The following is a 26137-nucleotide window of genomic DNA, read 5'->3' as shown; positions in this document are numbered from 1 at the left end:
AAATATGTTGCTTTGTTTGAGACGTGCTTTTACATTTTTAAGCTGTATATTTTGCTTTGAAAACCTGCGGGACAATCTATTTCCGTTTTATACTCACAGTTGTTTTGACGCGAGAAAAGATATTTGTATATGGACAGCAAGGCCTTTCCCCCCTGTTTTTGTAGTTGATAATGTTATTATACCTAATATGATTGTGTTTGAATAAATGCTTGAACTAGGGAGAAAAAAAACACTTTGTTCCTGTGTTCCTGCCGTCCGTCATTCAAAACCGACCGTCGCCATTCAAGAATTATCTGCTGACAAAGTTTCATTCGCATTATTTACCCTGCTAAAAATTTAACATGAGCAATTTATTACGGGACCATCATCACCTAATGTTTTGAAATGACAGTGGCCATTTAGATCATATAATGTGTTTTTACAACATTATTTTTCGGGGGAAGATATTTGTACACGGACAGCAGGGACATTCTTCCTGTTTCTTGTCGTCCGTCATTCAAATCAGACCGTCGCCCAACAACAATGAGCTGCTGACAAAGTTTCATTCGTATTATTTACCCAGCTAAAATGTTTGCCTTGAGCAATTTATCAGATTACTATCATAACTTAATGTTTTCCAATGACAGTGGCCATTGAGATTACATGATGTGTTTTCACAGCATTATTTTCCGGGGGAAGATTTTTGCAAACGGACAGCAAGGACATTCTTCCTGTTTCTCGTCGTCCGTCATTCACAACAGACCGTCGCCAAACCAGAATGATCTGCTGACAAAGTTTCATGCGTATTATTTCCCCTGCTAAAAAAAAAAAATGAACATGAGCAATTTATCACGGCACCATCATCACTTAGTGTTTTAAAATGACAGTGGCCATTGAGATCATATGATGTGTTTTTTCGTTTTGAAGATGTGGTCGATAGGTAGTGTTCGAAGGCTGGCAAGGAGAGATGCGGTCAGGTTCTGTTCTTGTAACTCGTCCAACCCCTCTAAGTCAAGCGCACATTTTCGTCTCCAAGTTGAAAAACAAAAACGGAAAAAAGAGAGGGACAACGCCATACTATCCTCTCAAACCCTTGTGAGTAGGAAGTCCTGGCTTCTGCACGTCGAGCCAGCGCTGCACTGAATTTGTCCGTTTTAAAACTATTTACAATCGTATGAGACCACCGACATAAGTGTGAAGATCTGCAGTTCTTATTCCCACTGCGATGTTTTGTTTCCAGGCTGATGAAGAAGACCTTCTCAAATGGAGCGAGAAGGAGCGAATTCTCTACACTGCTCAGACGCCACCCGGGGCAAAGAAAGGTGCGTTTTTGTCCCAGTAACCCAATCATTTTGTTGTTATTGTCACTCTGCAGCAGTGAGAACAAGTTTTCCACCTTGTGAATATGTTTTGGCAGACACAAGCTTGCCATTCCCATCGTCATACAGCCCAGACTATGTGGAATCCAGCTGGTATGAGTGGTGGGAGAAGGAGGGATTCTTTCGGCCTGAGCACCATGTGAGATAACAATCGTTTTGGATTTGACTTTTTTTTCCACGAGGGCCGCAGGCGTGCTCTATGCACCATATTGTGGTGACCCCAAAAAGTAGATGGCAACATATGATTTTCTTAGGTGTATTTATGTCCCATTTTGTACGATATGACAGTGCTGCTGTTTTTCCTCTTTAGGATGTTGATGAGTTATCTCACGCTGTGGATCAGAACTTCTCTCTGTGTATACCGCCACCAAATGTCACAGGGACTCTGCATCTGGGTCATGCTTTGACCGTAGCAATAGAAGATGCTTTGGTTCGATGGTAAATGGCGAGAAGAAAGAAAAAAAAGATTGCCTTTCCAGTATACGTTTTTTACTCGAATGGTAATGCTGCTGGATGAACGATGACTAAAGGCACACTGTGTGTTTTGCTCAATCCACCAGGAGAAGGATGCAGGGCCAAAGAGTACTCTGGGTCCCTGGCTGTGATCATGCTGGTATAGCAACACAGGTAACGAGTTGTATTTCTCTCCCCGCGTTTGTCATAAGGGAGGGAGTATCTTGCGTTGATTCTCAGTGGCTGGAGTAAGGGGAGCCGGACACTCACTCGTGAATAAAGCCAGCTGCCGAATGCTCTGCGGTTGAATTTGAAACCCGATATCTTCTTTTGGAATCAGAGCGTGGTGGAAAGGATGCTGCTCCGGGAAAAAGGGAAGCACAGGCAAGACTTGACTCGAGAAGAGTTTTTACAGGAGGTTTGGAAATGGAAAAATGAGTGAGTCCTTAGCTCTCGTACCGTGCAGCGCTGGATCGATCTATCGTTTGCTGAAAGCCCAAACTGCTGTTGTGTCAGGAAAGGAGATGAGATCTATCAGCAGCTGAGGAAACTGGGTGCATCCTTGGACTGGAGTAGAGCCTGTTTCACCATGGATCAAGTAAGACGTGACATTTGAACTCCATTGACTAGAACAGAGCCTACTGATCAGGAAATGGAATGCTTCCGCGTATTGATGACGGAAGCGGCTCCTTTCTATTTCATGTGACTTTTCAAATGAAATGTACGCATTATCAATGAGTCAAATGTCTCTTTTGTTTCAGGGTTTCAGTCAGGCAGTAACGGAGGCTTTTGTGCGTCTAAGTGATGCTGGTCTGATCTATCGCTCAGAGGCTCTGATCAATTGGAGCTGTGCTCTGGAGTCGGCCATCTCCGATATAGAGGTGAGCGATGTAATACAGTACCACGATATGCCTTCTGTGTACGATGGAAACATTTGTAGCATTGCAGACAACTACTATGCTGGGACTTGAGAAGAGTCTGCAATGCACATGAACTGATAGCCATCTTTTTTTTGTACTAAATGTTTGCCCATTCATTTCTTTATTTCCTTTCCTGTCGGCCCACGAATCAACGTGCAAGCTCTGGAATAACGCGAACGTTGTTGGCGGAGATTTTTCCTCTGAGTGAAATGAGACTTTTGGAATTGCTGGAAGTCTTTTAGCAGACGTTGTGGGGTTTTATTTTTGTCAGGTCGATTCAAAGGAACTATTTGGGAAAACCATGCTGTCTGTGCCGAATTATGAGCACAAAGTGGAATTTGGAACCATGCTCACCTTTGCATACCCCCTAGATGGCCACGGTGAGTAGGAGTATTGATTCAGGAGAGGCCAGACAAGGCCAGACTTGGTCATTTTCAAAGCATTCAGGTGGAGAAATCGTGGTGTCAACAACTCGCCCAGAGACCATGCTGGGAGATGTGGCCGTAGCCGTTCATCCTGACGATCCTCGATACCAGGCGAGAAATTGGAATGCTGAAACCGTGTTGATTGTTGTTGTTGTTGTCAATGTCCTTTTGAGTATCCAATTAAATGTGGAGAGGCTAATCAACATTGGATCTACGTACGGGGTGTTGTTTATTTGGGTTCCAGAATTTCCACGGAATGCAATGCCGCCACCCCTTCAACGACAGACTGCTGCCCATTGTCACTGATGCAATTGTGGACATGGAGCTCGGGACAGGTCGCCTGCCTATTTTAGACACCAAACAATGCAAAAGTTCACCGGAGCTTCAGCGGCGCACGCTTCCTTCCCAACATCTTTGTGCGTAGGTGCGGTAAAGGTGACTCCTGCTCATGACCACACAGACTTCCTGTTGTCCCAGAGACACGCTCTGCCCCGCCTAACGGTGATTGGAGGAGATGGCAAGATGACTCCACTCTGTGGACAATGGCTGGAGGTGCAAGCACTTGATTGACAAATGTCAACAGATGTCCTCATTTGACGTGCCCTCGGATGATGTTTGAAGGGAGTGAAGCGTTTTGATGCCAGAGAGCTGGTCGTAAACGCTCTGGTGGAGAAAGAGCTGTTCAGAGGGAAGCGGGAGCACGCCATGACCTTACCCATTTGCAGGTAGGCCATGCCATGCCATGCCATGCCATGCCATGCCATGCCATGCCATCCATCATCGAGTGCTTAACAAAAGCGGTCTTTTGCCAATGATTACTTTCCCCATTTGGAAGCCGCTCGGGCGATGTGATCGAGCCTCTCCTGAAGAAACAATGGTTCATCCGCTGTCACGCAATGGCTCAAAAAGCAATCCGGGTAAGTGGCGTTAACTGCCGTTGGTGGCTGATTGTTTCTTTTGCCCCGGAGCCCAAACGCTCGGTGTCTTTCTTTATGGCCAGGCTGTTGAGGACGGCCAGTTGGAAATCATCCCTGCCTTTTACAAGAAAACGTGGAAGAACTGGCTGTCCAACATCAAGTAGGCCCACCGACCTTTGACTCACGTGGATGGAGTTCCCGTTCTTTCTTTCTTTGTCTGTCTGTCTGTCTGTCTGTCTGTCTGTCTGTCTGTCTGTCTGTCTGTCTGTCTGTCTGTCTGTCTGTCTGTCTGTCTGTCTGTCTGTCTGTCTGTCTGTCTGTCTGTCTGTCTGTCTGTCTATCTATCTATCTATCTATCTATCTATCTATCTATCTATCTATCTATCTATCTATCTATCTACCTACCTATCTATCTATCTGTGTGTCATCTATTGTTCTGCAAACACAATTGAATTGCGCTGATGAATGCATCCTTGTTTCCTTGCACAATGTGGCTGTGTTTGCTTTCCAGCGATTGGTGCCTTTCCAGGCAGCTGTGGTGGGGACATCAGATCCCCGCTTACAGGGTGGACTTTCCTTCTTCTACTGACAAACAAGAGGTTGTGCATCAGAGCTGTCTCACCGGACTGTGTCAAACAATGTTGCTTTGAGATGCATAGATGACGAGCCATCATTACGCCCATTTTCGGGTTTGACTTGTGCTTGCTTGCTGGCAGGCAGGCAGGCAGGCAGGCAGGCTGTGTACGTTCGTTCGTCGGGTGCAATGCAGTGCAGTGCAGTGCAGTGCCGAATATAGTGTCATTGTGTCATATCGTGAAATGGCTTAGGAGTTAGTTGGTCGATAATACGATTGTTTCCCGATATCCGTGTTTGGTCAGGAGCAATGGGTCTGGGGAAAGAATGAGGATGAGGCCCGTCAGAGAGCAAGCGTGAAATATGGAGTGAAAGCACAGGACCTCACTTTGACTCCAGGTACATCATCACCGACTGAACTGTTGCCATTGAGACGGAATACCCCAAAACGGCAGACATTTCAAAGATTTGTATGGAAAAAAGAAACGTAATAAGTCAAAAGGGAATGAACTATGAGCACGGTCTTGCTTTCGTCTTCTTTTGGCTGTGTCTCAGACTCTGATGTTCTGGATACCTGGTTCTCCTCTGCGCTCTTTCCTTTCGCCATGTTGGGCTGGCCTCAACAGGTAGTAGGTAGCACGCGGTCACCATTGATGTTCGAGATTGTAACGTGGTCACCCTCCTTCTCCTTCTACAGACCACAGATTTCCAACGCTTCTACCCAAACTCTATGCTGGAGACGGGGAGTGACCTGATCTTCTTTTGGGTGGCGAGGATGGTCATGCTGGCCACGGAGCTGACGGGCCACTTGCCTTTTAAACAAGTACCAGCATATCTGCTGCTCTTGAATTTTTATTGATGGATTAATATGTTCCATATTCAAATGTCTGCTTCTTTATTCCCAGGTGCTACTTCACTCTCTGGTGAGGGATAAACATGGTCGCAAAATGAGTAAATCCTTGGGCAACGTCATCGACCCCTTGGATGTTATTCACGGAGTCTCCTTGGAGGTACGTACGTAACGTACAATTCCTTTCGTCGTTGGCGCTAAGTGTTTTCCGATTCCTCTCAGAGGCTTCAGCAGAAAGTGAAAGAGGGGAACCTTGAGCCCAGGGAACAAGCGGTGGCCTTGGAAGCTCAGGTCCGGTCCTGATTGATGTTTCCTGAATGCGCGCGCACGCTCGCGCGTGCTGATTACTTGCCTCCGACTGCTGCATGTGCTTCCTTCCCTTAGAGGAAAGACTTCCCAAAGGGGATCCCTCAGTGTGGAACTGATGCTCTGAGATTTGCCCTTTGCGCTCACAAAATGATGGGTGAGTCAGACCTGAGTGACCTCCACTTTCAATTCAAGTCAAAGTAGAGTTGAAGCATGATGTTGTTGTTGTTGTTGTTGTTGTTTTCCTCCTTCCTTGCCTTTATTTTAGGAGAAGACATCAGTCTATCAATAGCTCAAGTGCTGAGCTGCAGACATTTCTGTAATAAAATGTGGCAGACGCTGAGATTCACTCTGGGAGCGCTGGGTGACAACACTCGGCCGGTGGGGAACCTGGACCAGGTACACGCGGCTTTTGCAAATGTTTGTTTGTTTGTTTGTTTGTTTGTTTGTTTGTTTGTTTGTTTGTTTGTTTGATTTGATGCAACTGCAGTTTTACTGGGCAGTGCAGTGTCATTGGACAGACTACCAATCCAACCCGATGGTCACTTCAAACTAAATGAATGCTTTGTGCCCTTCAGGTGTCGGATTTGGGCAGTATGGAGCGCTGGATCTGCTCCCGACTATACAGCACTGTGGCACAAGTCGAGTGGGCCTTTGAAGAATACGAGCTTCATACGGTCACTGCTGCTCTGTACTCCTTCTGGGTCCACGATCTGTGTGACATCTATTTGGTGAGACAGACACGTCCATATTGTGTAACTAAAAGATTGATAGGAACAGAGGGAAAGATGACGGTTTGGGTTTTTTTTTGTGTGCGTGCGTGTTTTGTAGGAGAGCGTGAAACCTGTGCTTCTAAAGCAAAACGAAGGGAGCGGCGGCAAGGCGAGACCAGCGGCAAGCGTGGTCCTCTATCACTGCGTGTCTGCATCTCTGGCCCTCCTCTCCCCAATCATGCCGTTCCTTACCGAGGAATTGTGGCAGAGACTCCAGCCGTTCCGAAGCCCAGCTGCAGCCCAGACCGCCAGCCTGTGTCTTCAGCCGTACCCCCGCTCGTCTCAACTGGTACCGCCGCTACTTCTTCACCGTAGCAACCAAAATCCATCCATCCATCCATCCTAATTTTGCTACATTTGATGTTCTACTGGATGTTGGACTCGGTTGACGCCACAAGAAATGATGCCCAGCGATCAATGTGTGTGTGTGTGTGTGGACGTGGAAGCTCACGTGGCTATTTTGTCATCTCCGTCCTGCCAGAAACACTGGCATTTCCCAGAAGAGGAACGGGATTTCCTGCTGGTCCAGGAAGTGATCCGCGTGGCTCGCTTCCTTAGGGCTCAGGGTGGTTTGACCAAAGAAAAGCCTCCCAGTAAGTCATAAGCACTAATTGCTATTCAAGCGGTTGCACGCATTGAGATTTGGGTTCCCCCGTCCGCGTGTGTGTTTCAGTGTGGGTGGTCTGTTCGCCCAGTCAGGCCCAGATTCTCCTTCACTTTGGATCTGCCGTTTGGACTTTGAGCCGAGTGTCGCGCTTCAATGTCTATTGTCCCCAAGAAGCCGCCGTCTCTTGCGCTCCCCCGCCCAAAGGCTGCCTCGTAGGTGTTGTGGACCACACGTGCCGGCTGCACCTTCCTCTGCAGGTAGTCGTCGGGCTCTTATCGCCACTCCAGATAGATAGATAGGTAGATATTTTCTTGTGAAATTTGAGGCCATTTTCTTTCCAAACTTTTGGGACCAATTTGTGGAAGGATGTGTTTCTGTTCTGTCGTCACCCATTGTTTTTGCAATTTGTGCTTGCTTTTGCTCTTCATCGCCGCCCCATGGGGCTAAATGAAGTTTCGGAATCGGATCAATAACTCATCCGTGGAAATATTCCCCCAGAGCGCCGTGAACATGACCAAACAAGTGGCCCGGCTCACCCAACGAAGAAGCAAACTTGTCCCGAAGCTGGATGAGCTCTTGTGCAAAATCCAATCTCCAGAATACCTTCACAAGGTCCCAGCGCACATCAGGGAGCAGATGGAGAGGAAGGTAAGCAAGCGCTGAACACTTGGTTAGTCACCAAAATAGCACAAAAGTCAAACTTGAGAACAAATTTCTTGCATTGCTAAACAATTGTTGATGCTTTCAGCATAGATAGTAGGCATTCAACACTTCATTGTGCACACTGTTGTATTCTAGGGCGTGCAAACTATTCTGTGCTTTGGTTCATGTCATTCCTCTTGAATTGTAGCTGTCAGCATTTCAGCAGGAGTTGAAGACTATTGAGGATCAGCTCCAGGTGCTGCAAATGACAGAATGTCCCACCGGCAGCCATTCCAATGATGGTGATCAGTGTCCTACACAAAGGTCTTGAGGGCAAATGTTTTTGGATTTCTTTCCAAAAATGTCTTCATGATATTTTCACAATGGTATCTATCTATCTGTCTGTCTATCTATCTATCTATCTATCTATCTATCTATCTATCTATCTATCTATCTATCTATCTATCTATCTATCTATCTATCTATCTATCTATCTATCTATCTATCTATCTATCTATCTATCTATCTATCTATCTATCTATCTATCTATCTATCTATCTATCTATCTATCTATCTATCTATCTATCTATCTATCTATCTATCTATCTATCTATCTATCTATCTATCTATCTATCGATCAATGACACCCAGCACAGTGTTGCATAATGAGCAACCCGGATCTGCCTGTTCGAACCGCTCTTCACAACAAACTATAAATACATTTTCAGACGGTCTAAACGTGCTCCCTGTGTATTATTTATTATAATTATTCCAATATCATTCGAGTGTTGACTTTCATTGGGAATGTCAGCGATTGGTGGAGACTTCGGCTCGACTCGGCTATTCTCGTTAAAGACGAGTGAGTGACTATCCGGAAGTGTAGTCGAGCGGAAGAAAATGCATTTCCGTCATCATACGAAAGTGCTGTGCTGGAGGCGGCGGCAGTAGACCGTGCCACAAGCGGCTGGAGCATACCAAACTCGACCGCGACCCTCACTGTAGAGCAACATTAGTGCACAGTGGCACGGCGGAATTCTGTTCCGGGGAAACTTACTCATCCTCGTCCGTCACTTAGTTAGTTATTAGCAGTCAGTGTACGGGACCAGAGTTGAGTGAGACCGTGTCGGAGCCGCGATGTATCAGCTGCAAACGTGAAAGGCAAGCAGCGGAAACGAGAATGGCTAACGCTGGCTAGCCACAGACGAGCGGGCGGCCGGACTGGACTTGGTGCGAGCCCGAGCACACGAGCATGACAGGCAGACCAAGGCCAGGCAGGCACACCGTTTTGGTGGGAGCGGCGTGGCGTGGCGTCTACGAGGTGAGTGACGGACGGACGGACGGAAGGAAGCAAGCGCTTGCACCCTGGAGTCAGTCAGGTCAACGTGAGCCATTGCTTTTAGCTAGCAGCTAGCTAAGGGCACGTCAGCACAACGTACTGTATGTAGGTATTAGTAACTAATAATTAGTTGATCGGTCGGACTGACCACAGGATTGAAAGAGCCCTCGTGTCTGTCTGGCGCTGGCTCGCTCGTTCGCTCGTTCGCTCGCTGCACACCGAATGCAAACGTAACACTCGGAGTCATAGCAAGCAATCACGTGCATTGTAGCGTGATTATGCATAACAATTGTATTGGAGATCGATATTGACAGCGTAGCAAGGGGCGGTGCCTGCCTGTGCTTGCGCTTATGAATTGGCTCTGTCACGGTGCTGGTCATGTGAAGAAGCATTTGGCTCTGATGCCTCCCTCCCTAAGGCTGCCTGCCTGCCTGCCTGCCTGCCTGCCTGCCTGCCTGCCTGCTTCTTCTTCTTCTTGGCAACTCCACGTCTTCGTGGTGGAAAGTGGAAAGCCTCGGGAATAGAGTTTCAGCTGGTCCACTTTGCAAAGCAACAGTTCCCCCCCTCCCTCGCTCCCTCCCTGCCTCGCTCTTGTCTGCAAATATTAACTTCCAACAACCTTGCAAGGCTCGGACATCTATCTATCTATCTATCTATCTATCTATCTATCTATCTATCTATCTATCTATCTATCTATCTATCTATCTATCTGTGAGCTGTTCTTTGGGCAAGTAGAGCTCGAGTTTTAACGTCTCGTCTTTTATTGTCTTCCCGACATTTACGAACGCTCTTAGCGCAACTTAATCCCGATTTGTGTGCCGCTAGTGGAGACAGTTGAGTCCATCCTAACAAGATGACTATATTTATCAACACTAATTGGTTTCTAATGCTAATCCTGAGGCTCGCTCTCCTGTAGAGTGCTTCTGCAGCAATGTTCCACTAACCTCCTACTGTCATCAGAAAGCATCGTTTGCTCATCGTTTCGCACAATTGATTCCCAAAGGCTTCGCCCTAGATTGCACATTGTCTCCAATCGTTTGGAGTTCATATCGGTCAAAGTATTTATTGCACCCTCAATTCTCTGACAACATTTTGGAAAGCCGTGTTCATTTCACATGTTCCTAATGTGAAATACATTTTCCATGACCAACCTCTATTTCTTTTTTTTTTCTTGCTCTGTTTCCAGGATGATGGCTGAAGGATAATGTATAAGGAGTCAGTCGCCTTCCCCCAACCCAAAGTGACCGATTGTGGTTGTTGTTTTTTCTTCTTCTTCCCATTTCCCCCCCCCCCCCCATTTCATGGAATTGATGTACTCCACAGTGAGATGGTATACAGTTGAGCGTCTACTATTTCTGTTCAAAAGAAGACAGGCTTTGCTACGATGTAATTAAACGTCAAGTGTTTGGGTTGGATCGTTGTCTGGCTCCAACAAGTATTCCCTAGCTTTCTCCTTTTCCACAACGGCGGCCATGGTTCGAAAGAAAGGTTCCCTGATACTATGCGGCGCATTTCTGTTTGTCGCGTGGAACGCTTTGCTTTTACTTTACCTGTGGGGCCGCCCGCCGATGGGCCGCCTCGGGGGGGAGGGCGGCGGCGCCGAACCGGGAGGGAATGAGGAGTGGGGTCTGATCCGAGGCAAAGGAAGCCGGATCAACCTGGCAGGGGAGGTGATCCGGCTGGCGGAGGAAGTAGAACTTCAGCTTGAGACCCAGAAAAAGTTGTTGAAGCAGATTGAAAGTCACCGGGCAGCGTGGTCCAAGCGCAGAGATGTGGGCAAAAGAGACAAGGAGGCGGTGACAAAAAAGCACCACGTCCAATCCCTCGCGCTTCAGCCCCCGGAGCCTCTGCTCGACCGTGCGGATGGCGAGCTCCAACGCGGTGTCAAATCGTCTGCTTCGGTTGGCCCAGATGCTCAAGCCACCGTAATGGAGACGGGCGAGCGTGATCAATTGTCCGCTTACGCCAGGCCCCCAGCGGTCACCATTCCTATCCTGGTCATCGCTTGCGACAGAGTCACCGTCAAACGGAGTCTGGACCGACTGATTCAGTACCGGCCTTCTCAAGAACTCTATCCCATCATCGTGAGCCAGGACTGCGGCCACGCCGAAACAGCCGGCGTCATCGCCTCCTACGGCGCTCAAGTGACGCACATTCGCCAACCGGACCTGTCCGACATCCGAGTGCGGCCGGAGCACAGGAAGTTCCAGGGCTACTACAAAATTGCCCGACATTATCGCTGGGCACTGAACCAAGTGTTCAACACTTTTGCGCAGTCCACCGTGGTCATAGTGGAGGATGACCTGGAGGTGAGTGGCCGGCCTCTCTTCCCATCTCTCTCTTTCCGTCAGCAAATGCGCCACGTGACCTGCTTTGATTGGAATATGGCGTGAAAGCAACCTGTTTCTTCGTCTTCAGGTGGCACCAGACTTCTTTGAGTATTTCCGCGCCATGTACCCAATCCTGCGCTCCGACCCGACTTTGTGGTGCGTGTCCGCCTGGAACGATAACGGCCGAGACGCCTTGGTGGACCCGTCCAAAACCGCTCTTCTCCACCGGACAGACTTCTTCCCCGGTCTGGGCTGGATGCTGCTGAAGGAATTGTGGGAGGAGCTGGAACCCAAATGGCCTTCGGCCTTCTGGGACGATTGGATGCGTCTGCCGGAGCAACGCAAGGACCGCTCGTGCGTTCGCCCGGAAATATCGCGCACCATCACCTTTGGCCGAAAAGGCGTCAGCTTAGGTCAATTCTTTGACCAGTATCTGCGCTACATTCGACTCAACACGGAATTTGTGCCTTTCACCAAACAAAACTTCTCTCATTTGCTGAAAGACAACTATGACCAGAAGTTTATCAAAGACGTTTACGGCGCCCCGCCGGTGAAGATCGAGGAACTGCAACAGGGGGGAGCTTTAAGAGGACCCGGTCCGTACAGAGTCAACTACTCCAGCAGGGATAGTTTTAAAGTCCTCGCTCGGAATCTGGGGGTGATGGATGACTTGAAATCCGGAGTCCCGCGGACAGGCTACAGGGGCGTGGTGGCTTTCCTGCACCGCGGCCGCAGAGTCTTCTTGGCTCCGCCGGAAGGTTGGACGCGATACGATGTCAGCTGGAGTTGAGACGCATTCCGCCCAAGGCAAATGTTGGGAATCCAATCCTGAAGATGCAATTCCAACAGCACACCAGTGGCTCGGTGGGGGGGGGGGCGAGGTGGAGGGGGGGCACCAACCACACACACACACACACACGCACACACACACACTCTCCAATCTCATGGGAGCAAAATTCCACTCCTGAACACAGCTTTTGGCACAGTGCCTTTCTTTTTTCAGCCACCCATCAAGTTGTATGGTTCGGTTTGCTCCTAAATAACCTGACAGACAGCAGCTGTAAATAATCTTTGGATTTGGGTCATCAAGCACGTTTCATATTCCAGTGTCAGGCCAAAAAAAGAGTCACAAGACTTGGGAACTCTGTCAATGTGGTGCGCAAGTGTTTCAATCTGTCAAACAATCAAGACAGCTATGATGATCGCTGGCCTTTATGAGAGGCACACAGGAATTTCTGGCCAAATATGATCGAGCTGAGCTAAGCTGAGCTGAGCTGAGCTGAGCTGAGCTGCGGAGTCCGAGTGTTGAAATTCAAGACTAATAAGCTCAAGTGAATCCTAATCATTTTGTGACAAGGCCAAAACCTTGATTACCTTCTCCAGTTCACATCCTGCAATAACCAAAACATCACGTCGTTGTGTGGTACAGTTCAGTTTGACCACTGAGCATTGCATTGATTTTGAAACAAGCGCTCACAAACAGGTTATTGTGGTCTTTATCAATTGTGCTACTTTTTTCAAATCATTGTCCCAGTAAAGTGTTGCTTGACAACAACTTTACTATTTCTATGGAAGTATTTTTCTAATCACTCCCCCCCAATGTTTTGTCCATTCATGGAAAAAGACTGCCAGAAAAGTAACCAGATGCGAATAACAGTAGAACATGTACCTATCTTATCTATAAGGATTCTTTTGTTCACTGCCATGGAAGAAGTCAAAGGTCAAATTTCGCTGGGCAATGGCAGTCAAGGACGGTGGAGTTTTCGTTCTGTCGTCGCCGTTGTTGCTTGAAATTCGAGCGCTGTGGTCCTGAAGCAAAATGTCCAGATAAAGCTACCAGTGATTTTCAAACCAACTTGTTTGTGTCTATTCTGTTCATTTGCTCTCTAATGAGAAAAAAAACAACAACCTTTCGTGGTGTCCTCAAAATGGACACGCTCCAACATGCACATGCTCTTTGCAAGTGCCATGTTTTGTTGTGGAGACATTTGGAAAGCATTCCATGACTGCTCAAAGTGGGGATTTGATGTTAAGTAGGTGTGTATAAGATACGGTTTGGACTGACAATCTTTTGTTTGAAATGCTTTTGTTGCTTCTCTGTAGGATTTTGAATGACTTTGCCATGCGCTTGATTGTCCCGTTTCTGAGTGTTAATCTGCAACCACTTGCGTGCGACAGAGACTGCATTTGGTCTGTCTGAAGATATTGCCACAATGAAGGGTGATTTTGTCAGATGAAATTGAACTTTAACTTGAAGTTTAAAAAAATTGCCAAGCAGAGTGACCTTGATTCTCTGACAGCAGGGTTGGTGGTAGTTTTCATCCAAACCGTGGTTTGGTCATCTTAGGTTTGTTGAAAAACCAAAATGAATGTCTGCTCTTTTTTTTTTTTTTTTTGTCTCTTTCTTTCTTTCTTTCTTTCTTTCTTTCTGCTTAAAAAAAAAAATAAAGAACGCTAGTGAGTGTCAAGAAATCATCACTGTACTGTATAACGCTTTGGGGGGGAGGGTGTCCATGAGATTGAGCGACATGTCTGTTTGGTGAGAAGAAACACTGCCTGTGTTTAGATCTTTAATACATTATGAATAAAATCAACTATTTTGATATTTGCGCCAATATTTGAAGCATTTTTACTTTTGATTCATGTTTGTGTGTGTGCATGACAGCTCAACTGGGCTTTTGTATGAATGTTGTTGTTTTTCTTCCCTTTTAAGTAAGGCTTTGAGACTGACGAACAGTGGATCCACTATTGGCCCAGAATTTGCTGACTTTCCAGTATTTGAGTAGCAATACTTTTTCGAATAACAATGAAAAGCTCGAGCAGGGAGCAGTGCAATGGCCTGCTGCTGCTGCTGCCGCTGCCGCCGCCGCCGCCGCCGCTGCTGTGACAAACAGTCCAGTAGCTGAGCTGAGCTCAGCAGTTGCGCTCAGTCATCCTGTTGGATGCTTGCTCAACTTCCTCTTGCACACACTGATTTATGACCTGAAAACCTTTTCACATTGCCATTCTACACAACGTGTTGTGTCTCTCGGGCAAAAGCATTTAAGCTTTACAAATTGATTGAGAAACATGAAATAACCGGGGGACAATAAAACTGAAGATTTTGATACAGCCAGTGCACTCTGGATCTTATGCAGTGCATTTTTTCATCATTCAGTAATTATTGATTTACTTAGAAGAAATGTACACATCAAGAACAAAAAGGACACATTTTTCTGACATCATCAAAGATGTTTACAAATGAATGTTGCAAAATGAATACTGTGCATTTTACCAGAATTATTTTTAAGTGACGTCATATTTGTGCGACGCGTTGACTCAGGCATCGTAGTGAACGCTTAACATTTTGTTTATAGCGTTATTTGGGACAACGGAAAGGTAAGAAGCAATGATGATACCTACGCAAAACTGCGTGCTTTCTTATCATTTGTGAATAATGTATCATTTCCAGATACGTATAGAGGCTATGTATTGCCACGTGCTGCTCATGCTGCCCTGTTGACAATTTCATACACCGTGGGCAGCCAGGCTGCAGCCAGGCAGGCAGCCAGGCTGGTCAGGCAGCCAGGCCGGCCAGGCAGCCAGGCCGGCCAGGCAGCCAGGCAGGCAGCCAGGCGTTGTTTTCATACACAACAATACGTTTCCGTTGACGATCACTTGAAAGCATAGGTAAAAGGCGTATGTTCTCTTCTTCCAGACATGTCATGTTTTATTGGTGATCCCAACTTCTGTCCAGAGTGTGGCAATGTTCTTCCTTTACCAGGGATGGAAGACGCCATCTGCTGTCCCCGCTGCTCCTTTTCCATCTCTGTATCAGGTACTGCTGCTGCTGCTGCCGCCGCCGCTGCCGCCGCCGCTGTACACTTTGCTCCCAGCTTTTGATGTACTTTTTGCTGTCTAGAGTTGTCAGGTCGAGAAATTCGCTCGACAGTCGTATTCAATCCGGTGGACAAGTCTTCCATGGTCCAAGAGAGTAGTAACGACACTGAAGTCAAGGGTCCTGTGGTAAGATGGAAACCTTCCTTTACTGCCTCTCGAATGCATGATTAGAGTCCTCTTGGCCAATTTACGGTTATGTGTGACGACTCGTTGTTTCAGATCGACAGACGCTGCAGTAGGTGCAATAAAGAAGGCATGATTTATCACACGAGGCAGATGAGATCTGCAGATGAAGGCCAGACTGTCTTCTTCACATGTATGCACTGCAGGTAAAAATAGCAAATCTCTTCAATAAAGTTATTGTCTGCTATTTGCTGATGATTGGGAATGTTTTCTTACAGGTACCAAGAGAAGGAAGACTCGTGAGCGAATTTTGCAACTTTTGTCAATGTTTTGTTTTCGACAGAGCTTATTCAGCAAAAATGTCATATTTGTCATAATCAAATGCTTAAAGATGTTTTAAGGCAACCATAATAAAAGATGATTAAAGTCTGATTGGACATCTCGCTGAATAATGGAAAAGAAAAAAACCCCAAAGTGTTCAGCACGGGTGCCAATTAATCAACTTGTTGACAGCTCGAATGGGATTTTTGTACTGGTTACTAGTCTTGATAAATCACAAAATAGTCGGTATGATTTACCAAATAGCTCATTTTTCCTATACAGTATTTCAAATGATAGCGAAAAATGCCACAGAACTTTGATCAGTTAGTGCAGTCACAAAATGTGCCTCTAGATGGGAGTAGCGCATCTTTCAAGTCCAACGAGCAAATTGACGTTAGAGAAGAAGGATTCCAAACCAATAAGAGCGCGCAAACAATGTCACATGACCCGGTAGCGGTAACGCAGCCGGCAAAAACACCCATCCCGATCCGGATCCGGATCCCGATCCCGTTCAATGGTCTCAAAGGAAGCCAACAACAACAGCAGCAGCAGCAGCAGCAATGCGGCTTCCATGCTTTACTTGATCATTTCAAGTTAAGAACATTCTGAGGAAACAGACGAGTTTTTTTTCGGCAAATGAGGATCAAATGGCGTTCTGCAACCACAACGATTGAACACGATCGCTTGGACGAGCTGCTACGAGAGTTCATTGGAACAGTTGATTTATTACAATTATTACACTTATTCGGATTTGCTGCAGCATGCAGACATTTGTTCTTCTTTTTTAAATCGAAATTCATGATTAGAAAATGAAGCTGCGAGTTCAGCTGCAGTGCAAGAATTTGCACGAGTACCTCAGAGAACTGAGCCCAGATATTTTGGACCGACTTTACAATCATCCAGCAACATGTTTGGCTGTGTACAGGTAAACTGCGGCAGCATTTTCCACTGGAAGCGCCATTGGCATCTTGATTGAACATGATGATGATGATGACGTTAAACTCTGCAGGGAGCTTCCATCTCTGGCCAAAAACTATGTGATGAGAATGCTCTTCCTGGACCAGCCTCTTCCACAGGCAGCAGTGGCATTATGGGTGAATAAAGAAAGCCAGAAGTGAGTTACTTAACTCACTTTGAAGTTGAGCAACTCTCCAGACTTTCTATCTATGGCAGTGGCATGCGAATGGATGATTGTGGAAATGCAGATTGTGTGTGTGTGTGTGTGTGTGTGGCTACTTAATCGCCCTAACCCAACAGCAAGCATCCATCTATCCCTGCCTCCCTGCCTCCCTCCCACCCCACAGGAATCATGACGAATGCGTCTCAGTGCTGACGGGACTTCGCCTTTGGCACAGTCAGCAGCTGCAGGGTGGTCTGCAGGGCTATTTCCTGAATCCAGTGTTCAAAGATAACCTGAGGATTGCGCTGCTGGGCGGGTTTGTCCGCTTTCTGCTTTTTTGAGCATACGACTCCTTCTCTCGGAGTTGTTATATATACACATATGTAAAAGCGTCGTCGTCATCATTCCTAACGGAGCAGCCTCGCTGATGCCGTTTTTGCCATTGCGCAGGGGCCAGGCGTGGGCGGACGAAGGCAGCAGCCTGGGGCCCGACAGGCATGCTCGCGACATTGAGAGTCTGGACCGTTATGCCGTGGAGCGCTGGGAGGTTATCTTGCACTTTATGGTGGGTTCTCCCAGTGCTGCGGTGAGTCAGGACCTCGCTCAGCTGCTGACTCAGGCCGGCCTCATGAAAAGGTAGGTGAAGCGCTTTTCCACGTGGACTTGTATTTATGAAGGACATCAATCCTTGAGTTATTGGCATGTGGCCTTCTACATATGGTTGACAGTGAGGCAGGAGAGGCCCCCTCCATCACCTCTGCTGGCTTCCAGTTCCTTCTGCTGGACACAGCCTCTCAGTTGTGGTATTTCACCCTGCAGTACCTGAAAAGTGCTCAGGTAAACATCGAACGCCCTTTGCTCCTGAAGAATTTCCATCAGCGCTGTGGACAGCTTGTCATTGCTCTGATTAGGACACACTCAGGCGCTATAATGATGTGGAGACCTGGCTGATAGAAATGACTGGCGTTCTAATGATCACTTGCAAAACAGGCTACCCGAGGACGCTGGGGTCCAATGGAAATCTGAATACGCAATCATTTTCAGAAAGAAAAGGACGGACGGGGTGGGTGGTTGGTTCCCCCCCAATCAGACACCATAGACCGTGACTGACAAGACTTGTTTACATGGCGTATAATTACGCTCCACATTCGGTCGGCAAAGTGGTAAAACGGATGCCAATTGCGTCGATGCCAGTACGGGTGGATGATCTCGGGACTAATTAACGGCCTGTCCCGAGTGCCCTCCCGGGTTCCAAATGGTGACGGCCGCCCGTCAACAGCGTTGTACGTCTCAATAAGCATGCTTAGCATTTTCATTCATTTGCTGAAAAAGTCTGGCCACTCCTGATGTAGAGGAACAATGCACCAAACTATCATTTGAAGCCGCCGATGCAAGGCTGTCATTATAATCAGAGTGGAAGGAATTGGTAGGGAAAATGCGCAGATGTTGCAGATGTGTCCGCTCATGATTGTTTTCTCCCGTAGTCAAGAGGAATGGGCCTGGTGGAGATTTTGTCCTTTTTGTTCCAGCTCAGTTTCTCAACCTTAGGCCGAGTGAGTGCCATTTCTTGCTTGCTTTGACTTTTTCCACCACCACCAGTTGAGGATGTGTTTTTGTTGGCCCCAGGATTACTCGGTGGAGGGTATGAGCGAGTCATTACTCACATTTCTGCAGCACCTTCGGGAGTTTGGACTGGTCTTCCAGAGGAAGGTAGGTACCTACCTACCTACCTACAGAGGAATGACTGCATTTGTTGCACTCCCATTTGCTCGACACGACGAGCCGCTCGGGAAAGTGGATTTATCGCTGCGGTCAAACGGCGGTCGCTTCTGGAATGTCATGAAATCCTAATTGGTAACCAAAGAACCATCTCTATTTAATGTGACTGTATTTTTGCCCATGCATTCTCCAGGCACCTGAGAGAAAACAAAGAAGTCCAACTTTATTCGACATCAATTGGCCATAAGAAAAATAGAATTCTGCAAATTTGACCATTTTGCTGTGACATCCATTCAGCAGTGCGGCAGAAACGCCTTTTTTTTTTTTTCTTCTTCTTCTTCTTTCTCCTTATGGTGTGAATTGGATAGGGTTTGTGCGACTTGACTGAGATTGCTATATGATCTGATATTTCCAGAGAAAGTCAAGGCGCTACTATCCCACCAGACTGGCCATCAGTCTGGCCGCGGGAGTCACCAGCAGCTCTTCCTCCCTGGCCTCCTCTTCTCACTTGGGCTCCGGCACCGGGGGGGATGCCGGCTTCATTGTGGTGGAAACAAATTATCGCATCTACGCGTACACAAGTATGTCATGGTATGACAACGTCGGGCTGCCGATGAAATCGATCACTCATTGCGTTGACTCGACCTCTCCCAGACTCGGAGCTCCAGATTTCTCTGGTAGCACTCTTCAGTGAAATGTTATATCGCTTTCCCAACGTGGCGGTGGCCCAGATCACCAGAGAATCCGTGCAACAGGCCATCGCAAATGGCATCACTGCACAACAGGTACGCCCCCCCCCCCCCCCTCTAAAAATAAAAAACTAGGATCAAATTTTGCATCATTTTGCAGATCATCCACTTTTTGAGGACCAGAGCACACCCTATCATGCTGATGCAGGTAATGATTTGAAAAGTATCAGCGTTGCCGCCGGTGTCTTCCTCACCCGTGTGTGCCGCCGCCGCCGCCGCCGCAGACACCGGTGCTTCCTCCAACCATAACGGATCAGATCCGACTTTGGGAGCTGGAGCGAGATCGGCTCCAATTCACCGAGGGTGAGTGGAATTTGTGATCTGACTTTATTTTATTTTTTGCACATCATACGTCCATTTAAATGTGAGTTGAGTGAAAACGTAGCGATAGTAAATCATGCTACACTTCTTCCTGCATTGATATGCTTGCTATGTGAGATTGAGTTTGCTTGGCATTTGAGCTCTTGGCCGTCACATGCCCTTTTTACAGCTGTAAGGTTTTTAGCGCCTTGTCACTCCTCCTTCTCAGGTGTGCTCTACAACCAGTTTCTCTCCCAGGCTGACTTTGAGGTGCTGCGAGACAGAGCTCAGGTTGGATTGAGGTTCTTCTTAAAGCCGTTTCATGCTTGATTTGGGAACTATTAGACAGTATTGTTACATACAGCGGAGATACATTTTGAGATGGTGTCGGTCGCTCCAACGGGGCTACAGCTCCATCGGACGGAAAAAAAAAAATCATTTCCAATGACAAAAGGCTGTTTGAATTAGCATTTTTCCCTAATCCATGTTTGATTACCTTCTTTCTTCAGATAGGCTTTTATTGTCTCTTGTCCGTTCATTCTAATCACGCTTCATTTGATTGAAATAGCTTTAGAAAATCACCCCACCATCTCCTCCATGTCCTTGACCTTCCCAAACAGTGTGTGTGTGTGCGCGCGTGCCTGTGACGTTTCTGTTTTCTACCTCCATACTGAATTGAATGTAAGTGATGTGCTACAAGTGAGTTGTTGTGCTTGGCTGCCTGGCTGCCTGCCTGCCTGCCGCAGGGTCTGGATTGTCTGGTGTGGCAAGACGTCGCTCACAGGGTGATGGTGGTGACGCCGCACGGACACAGTGAGGTCAAGCGCTTCTGGAAACAACAAAAGTCGCACACGTAAGGTGAAAAGGAACCAGGAGGGATGCTATCCCACAATCACGTCCGCACTTCCCTTCCCCAGTACTTTTAGCATACCTCACGATGCTGGTCATGCCGCGAGCCACTTTTGTATCCACAAAGTTAACTGTAATGACAATGTATTGTTAAAAAAAAAAATAAACCTTTGCAAACGTGAACAATGCACTGTCTTTGCAAGTGCCTTCCAGAATACATTGATATATGATTATCAATTTTGAATCATACACATTGATTAAAATTCTTTGACGAAATGTATATCACGCTGCCAGATTGCCAAATTTCAGATTACACTCAACCAATAAGGCTGAGCACCAGTAGCATGCACATGCAATCGCCAAGATGACATCAAAACAAGCAAGAGTTGTGGGGAGCAGTCATGTGCAAGCACATTGGGGGGAAAGCACATTGTGGGGGACGCGCGCCCGCACGCCCGTCACACGCGCAGCTTGACTGAACGGAGCCAGCAGGCGAGCGAGCGAGCGCCTTTAGCAGCTAGTCTTAGCTAGACGGCCAAATCTACCGTGCAAAGCTCGCCACGCCAGCGACGTTGGAATGGGTGACTTTCTGCAAGAAAAGCGCCAGCCGCGTGCAAGACGCCTCGTTTCGCGCTCAGCTTAAGCACGCTCGCTCCAAAGGGAACGAAGGAAGGAAGGAAGGAAGGTGAGCGACAGGCCGCAAATGGAGCCCGAAAGCTCGCGTCAAAGTCCAACCGACGTGGGGTGCACCAAACGGCCAGACTTGAGGCAAGAGACCCCAGGCAGGGAGGAGGCAAAAGGCGCAGACGGGAGCGCAGTGGTGGCCTTACGGCGAAGAGGAGGAGATGAACATGGCAAAGGTGGCAAATCGGAACGTGGAGCGTGTGCTGGCGAAAGCGAGTATCTGCTGAAAAGCGGACACCAACAAGATGCTGCCGCCGCTGCTGATGATGCTGCTGATGCTGCTCCTGCAGCTGCTGCTGCTGCTGCTGCTGCTGCTGCTGCTGCTGCTGCTGGCAAATATGAGGAGGAGCTGGATCCAAGAATTCAGGTAAGATGCTCAGCAAAGCCCGCCCGCTTACCTGCTGGGAAATCAACTTGAGCTCTAAAATTCTTCCTGGCATTACAAAAGGCTAAACAAGGCAACGCAATCAAAATAAGTGACAACAGTGTGGCCTTTCTTCTGTCTGAAGAAAGAAAAGACGAGAAAGAAAGCAAGCATTGTTGAGAAAAAGCACATTGTCATTCCAGTCAAAAGCTGGCCACCGCATCTGTCCAAGACCAGTCTGTGTCCAACTGACGATGATCATCTCTTTTTTTTTTTTTTTTACCCCCCAGGAGGAACTGGAGCACCTCAACCAAGCCAGCGATGAGATCAACAAGCTGGAGCTTCATTTGGATGTGAGAAATTGCTTCAACCATGTTTGGAGATGTGCAATTTTCACACGCGCGTCTACTGTCTTCAGGACGCCAGGTCCAGCTACAGGAAAATTCTCACCGATTCTGCCAGGAAGCTGAATGCTCAGGGCTCCCAACTTGGTGCCTGTATTGAGAAAGCCAGGCCTTACTATGAAGCCCGCAGACTGGCCAAAGAGGTGTGTGCAGAAAAAAAGAAGGCAAAAGAAGGATCTCTTCCACCCCATTTGGTTTTGCACAAGCAGTGAGCCACCCACCCTGCCGTTTGTGCACCATTTCAGGCGCAGCAGGAGACCCAAAAAGCTGCTCTGAGATATGAAAGGGCCGTGTCCATGCACACGGCTGCCAGAGAGATGGTGTACGTGGCCGAACAAGGCCTGTTGGCTGACAGGAACACCTTGGACCCCACCTGGCAGGAGATGCTCAACCACGCTACTGCTAAGGTAGCAGCATGTGCTTGGTCCCTTCCTTCCTTCCTTCCTTCCTTCCTTCCTTCCTTCCTTCCTTCCTTCCTTCCTTCCTTCCTTCCTTCCTGGTCAGCTCTTCAAAGAATACAATTGCAACTTTGGTTTGAATTGTGATATGGATTACCTTTGGAGATTGTGTGACTTGAATGTGAATGCCCCCCCCCCCCCCCCCCCCCTCACTTTGCATTGTGCCAATGTCTCCCTCCTCCCGTATTGCCGTGCTTCTCTTTTCTTCCTCTTTCATTGACTTTGAACTCAAGTCTAGTCCAAGGACTATTTAACTAGCCACATGATAACACGGCCACCCAGCTCTAACGGCGGCGTTGGACGTTTGCTTGGTCAGGTGAACGAGGCTGAGGAGGAGCGCTTTCGCAGTGAGCACGAGCACCAGCGGGTCACGCAGCTCTGCCAGGACGCTGAGGCCAAAGTCCAAACGCTCCAAAAATCACTCAAGAAGGTCATCCTCAAGTCCAAACCCTACTTTGAACTAAAGGCTCAGTTCAACCACATCCTGGAGGTACGTCCTCCGTACGCATGCATGTGCCTGCCTGCCTGCCTGCCACACTTTTTGGCCACTACTATTTTGTCACACAGGAGCAAATAAGAACTGGTTCCAAATCCAATTTGAGCATCGTCTATTCCAAAACATTGGATGCGCGCCTGATTGTGTCAAATATCGACAATGACTTTGCTTCCCTCTTAGTTCCTGTCACCCATTTGTGTCAAGCCAACGTCTTTGGTTAAGTTGCCAAAAGCCGAGCGAGGTCAGCCGTTTTGCTTTTCTTCCGTTGCAATGACGTCTTTCTTTGTGGATGACGCAATTGCCTGTGCTCACAGTCGAATGCAAACGATTCCTGCTCGCTCCAAAAACGCTGTCTCCATTAGCGAGTGGTAGAAAAGCGCTCCTGCCTGAAACGTGCGCTGATTACTTTGATTACTTTCATTTTCACTCATTAGCAGGCAAGTGGATGACTGTCGCCCGCCCACTCCTTTGTTCATTAGGCTTGAAATAACATTTTTATTTGGGCAAGTCTGCTGTGTGCTTTCCATCCTTTACGTACGTATACATCGATTTTGTTTTGAGCTCAGTCGGCGCTTGAAAACCTTTGCTTCTTACTCCGTGCTGCGGTTTGGTTGGCGTGACCTACGCCGTGTTTTTTTTTTCCCACTGGATGGCTCTTTCTTGAAGGTGCCCCCGCCTCACTGAGGCTTGCGCCTTTCTGCCTTTGAGTCTCACTTTGGACGAGTCCGTCTCGGAAGTTGTCCTCAACGACACCACGTGTTTCCGTGAAGCGTCGTTCCGCTCATTTGGCGCTTTGTGGCTTTCAGGAGCACAAGGCCAAAGTGGTACAGCTAGAGGAGCAAGTCGCCAAAGTCAAAACTCGCTATTCTGTGGCTCTGCGGAACCTGGAACAGATCAGCGAGCAGATCCACGCGCAGCGAGGGCCAGCCCGCGCCAGCAGGGGCCGAGCGGCCGCGGGCGGCGGCCGCCGCAGCTCTCCGGTCGGCGCCGAGGCCGAGAGCCGGACGGGCTCCGGCGGAGGAAGCTTGGCGGGAATGGCCCAGATAGAGAGCGACTGGCTGGACGGCGAGAAAACGCGGCTGTGGGTGGAGAAGCACCGGCAGAACGGCTGGGGCCAGAGAGAGGCGGCTTCGGACCGCCTGTCCGTCATCAGCCTGCAGACCATCGCTTCGGACCTGGAGAAATGCGATTCGGTGGAGCACCTGGGTGATTTCAGCGATGGCGCGCTGGCTGACGAGTGGGACTGGAATAGGAAGGCTCCGCTCGGGCCCGCCGCCGCCGCCGCCGCCGGCGGCCATGAGGCCAAAGCGGGCAAAATACAAACGGGGAGTAACGAAAAGCAGGACAGCTTGGTCAGGCAGCACCACCGAAGTGTCAGCCTCTGAATGGATCGCAAACGGCCCCAAAAAAATGAGGAGAGTGACGAGTCTATTTAGATTACATTGATTGTGCATTGTTAATACGTCTATATAATAAGATAAAGCTTTAAAAGGTGTTTGTGTGTACATAAGTGAAGCTTGACTGAAAAGATAACTTATTGATTTTAGTTAGCTGCTGTAAAAAAGGAAATTGTTTTCCAATTCTCAGAACAATAAACCAATATATTGGTCTTTTCATCTCAATACTCATCTGGACTTTATTGATTTGTTTCAAGCGTACAATTTGCCCAGCAAACTCAAACGGGAGCCAAATGTTCTCTCTTTTTTTCTCTCTGATAGGAGCAATGCAAGCAAAGTGAGGAATTCATAAAAGCTCGGATGGATGGATGGATGGATGGATGGATGGATGGATGGATGGACGGACGGACGGACGGACGGACGGACGGACGGACGGCGCTGGGAATGATCAAGTGGAGGCGGGCGGGATGCCCTTTGTGCTTCTCAGCTCCTCTCTCATTTCTCAACTAGGTAAAATGAAGAAAAACATCAGGGAATACAAGCACTCCATTTATTTGCTGAGTGAACAAGATTGGTGACCTGGTCCTCTCTCTCTCTCTCTCTCTCTCTCTCTCTAAAGAAAAGAAAGCTTGAGCATGTGGAGTCTGTGGACTCTGATAAATGAGCAGCGGAGACACATGACCCTCACGCTGCAGCCTTTTCTCAACAAAGAGCAGAGGGAACACACAATACAGTCAATTTTGCACGCGGGAGACGGCGGATGACTGCTCACATGGAGGCTTTAGCGCTCACACCATTCTGCTGGCTGCACACTGATGAGTTAATCACAAATATGCGGGTGGGGGGGGGGGGGGGGGGACAGCCACAGCTACAGCCACGGCAGGCCACGGCAGGCCACGGCAGACCACAGCAGGTCTCAGCCGCAGGTCTCAGCAATTTATCAAGCATGCACAGCCAACTGCTTCCCTCAGTTGAGTGACAAAGTGTCATTTTCCTTAACAGGAGATTGGATTCATGCTGAGGTAGCTTTCTGCATATGTTCTTATCTAGCTCGAGCAGCAGCAGTGTATTTTTTCATCATCTTGCCAACATTGTGATAAGCAGAGCTCAAGCGTCAGGTGACGGCTCTTGTTGAGAGTGCAGAAGCCTGGCTGGCCGGCCGGCTGGCTGGCTGACGAGCACATTTTTTGTACGAGAAAAGAAGCAGTACGCTGATATTTTGCACATCTACTTTTTCAATGGCACTGCACCAATTCTCTCCCCTGAAAGTGAATGATATCATCAATGTGCCAAATGAGAAAGTCATGCAGCCTTTGTAGAATTTGTTCTTTGTTGAAGACATTAAAAGTACATGTTATTAACTGCAAAAAACAAAATAATAATAATAAAACAAATATGGAACCAACGATGGAGGGAAGTTTACTGTATTGTCTACAAAGTGGTTTTGATGTTTGTGTTTATAACCCGTATGTAATCCACTAACTCATCATATTGGATAAGTTCCATTTTTTTCCTTTCTTTATATTTTTCTGTGTGCACTCACGCCATGCCTGCAAGCGCACCTGATAGTGCGTAATGGAAACATTCCAAAATGGATTTGCTTTTGGATTTTGTGTTGTACTTACATTTTTTTTATTTTTACACATCCCCTTCTGAATATGTTATCTGCGGCCGAATTTTGCAGTGACGTCATCAGCGAGCGAGCGAGCGAGGTATTATGGTGAAGGAGAGGAAGGAGAGGAGAGGAGGAGGAGGAGGAGGAGGGGGCTGGGAGGAGGAGGGGG

General features: G+C 47.8%; 5 protein-coding genes and 2 long non-coding RNA genes across 11 annotated transcripts; 5 read left to right on the top strand and 2 right to left on the bottom strand.

The window, feature by feature from the left end:
- The first annotated feature begins 710 nt into the window (after positions 1–710).
- On the top strand, positions 711–8562 carry vars2 (valyl-tRNA synthetase 2, mitochondrial). Of its 3 annotated transcripts, none has more exons than XM_049750474.2 (29): positions 711–1074; positions 1220–1301; positions 1397–1497; positions 1669–1796; positions 1919–1985; positions 2152–2249; positions 2328–2409; positions 2573–2692; positions 3003–3111; positions 3179–3267; positions 3401–3491; positions 3581–3708; positions 3778–3881; positions 3992–4073; positions 4157–4233; positions 4585–4714; positions 4952–5045; positions 5202–5272; positions 5344–5469; positions 5552–5656; positions 5719–5787; positions 5881–5959; positions 6071–6201; positions 6381–6533; positions 6634–6864; positions 7057–7168; positions 7249–7439; positions 7681–7830; positions 8033–8562. In XM_049750474.2, the coding sequence occupies exons 1-29, from the start codon at positions 883–885 to the stop codon at positions 8153–8155; spliced, it is 3315 nt and encodes a 1104-aa protein (XP_049606431.1). In that variant the 5' UTR covers positions 711–882; the 3' UTR covers positions 8156–8562. The 3 variants fall into 3 exon arrangements, with proteins under 3 accessions (XP_049606431.1, XP_049606433.1, XP_049606434.1); XM_049750476.2 differs by having other exon boundaries at positions 712–1074; positions 4585–4672; XM_049750477.2 differs by lacking the exons at positions 4952–5045; positions 5202–5272 and having other exon boundaries at positions 712–1074; positions 4585–4672.
- Positions 8563–8722: 160 nt separating this feature from the next.
- mgat1b (alpha-1,3-mannosyl-glycoprotein 2-beta-N-acetylglucosaminyltransferase b) lies at positions 8723–13341 on the top strand. The gene is made up of 3 exons (XM_049750486.2): positions 8723–9142; positions 10347–11469; positions 11579–13341. Exons 2-3 carry the CDS (start codon positions 10633–10635, stop codon positions 12278–12280), a joined length of 1539 nt encoding a protein of 512 aa, XP_049606443.1. The 5' UTR covers positions 8723–9142; positions 10347–10632; the 3' UTR covers positions 12281–13341.
- Positions 13342–14720: 1379 nt separating this feature from the next.
- Positions 14721–15924, top strand: polr1h (RNA polymerase I subunit H). 3 transcript variants are annotated; one of them, XM_049750503.2, is made up of 6 exons: positions 14750–14868; positions 14942–15159; positions 15254–15307; positions 15392–15495; positions 15589–15698; positions 15771–15924. In XM_049750503.2, the coding sequence occupies exons 3-6, from the start codon at positions 15256–15258 to the stop codon at positions 15793–15795; spliced, it is 291 nt and encodes a 96-aa protein (XP_049606460.1). In that variant the 5' UTR covers positions 14750–14868; positions 14942–15159; positions 15254–15255; the 3' UTR covers positions 15796–15924. The 3 variants fall into 3 exon arrangements, with proteins under 3 accessions (XP_049606459.1, XP_049606460.1, XP_049606461.1); XM_049750502.2 differs by lacking the exon at positions 14942–15159 and having other exon boundaries at positions 14721–14868; positions 15188–15307; XM_049750504.2 differs by lacking the exon at positions 14942–15159 and having other exon boundaries at positions 14784–14868.
- Positions 15925–16250: 326 nt separating this feature from the next.
- gtf2h4 (general transcription factor IIH, polypeptide 4) lies at positions 16251–20736 on the top strand. Its single transcript, XM_049750489.1, has 13 exons — positions 16251–16738; positions 16823–16927; positions 17118–17249; positions 17384–17569; positions 17662–17770; positions 18418–18486; positions 18560–18643; positions 19068–19233; positions 19307–19437; positions 19502–19549; positions 19626–19704; positions 19931–19992; positions 20448–20736. Exons 1-13 carry the CDS (start codon positions 16623–16625, stop codon positions 20556–20558), a joined length of 1398 nt encoding a protein of 465 aa, XP_049606446.1. The 5' UTR covers positions 16251–16622; the 3' UTR covers positions 20559–20736.
- On the bottom strand, positions 20539–21513 carry LOC125986693 (uncharacterized). Its single transcript, XR_007487742.2, has 2 exons — positions 21381–21513; positions 20539–20681 (listed from the first exon to the last, which is right to left on the bottom strand). It is a non-coding gene; the product is annotated as an uncharacterized lncRNA (long non-coding RNA).
- Positions 20889–24578, top strand: sh3bp5lb (SH3-binding domain protein 5-like, b). Its single transcript, XM_049750487.2, has 6 exons — positions 20889–21601; positions 21889–21951; positions 22017–22145; positions 22248–22409; positions 22777–22950; positions 23763–24578. Exons 1-6 carry the CDS (start codon positions 21254–21256, stop codon positions 24339–24341), a joined length of 1455 nt encoding a protein of 484 aa, XP_049606444.1. The 5' UTR covers positions 20889–21253; the 3' UTR covers positions 24342–24578.
- Positions 24567–26086, bottom strand: LOC125986694 (uncharacterized). Its single transcript, XR_007487743.1, has 2 exons — positions 25979–26086; positions 24567–24859 (listed from the first exon to the last, which is right to left on the bottom strand). It is a non-coding gene; the product is annotated as an uncharacterized lncRNA (long non-coding RNA).
- Between the last annotated feature and the right edge of the window lie 51 nt (positions 26087–26137).

Source organism: Syngnathus scovelli, chromosome 19, assembly GCF_024217435.2.
Source record: "Syngnathus scovelli strain Florida chromosome 19, RoL_Ssco_1.2, whole genome shotgun sequence".
In the NCBI taxonomy this organism is placed as follows: domain Eukaryota; kingdom Metazoa; phylum Chordata; class Actinopteri; order Syngnathiformes; family Syngnathidae; genus Syngnathus; species Syngnathus scovelli.
Note: the sequence above shows the minus strand (reverse complement) of the source record. Positions and strands in the feature narration are given on the sequence as shown.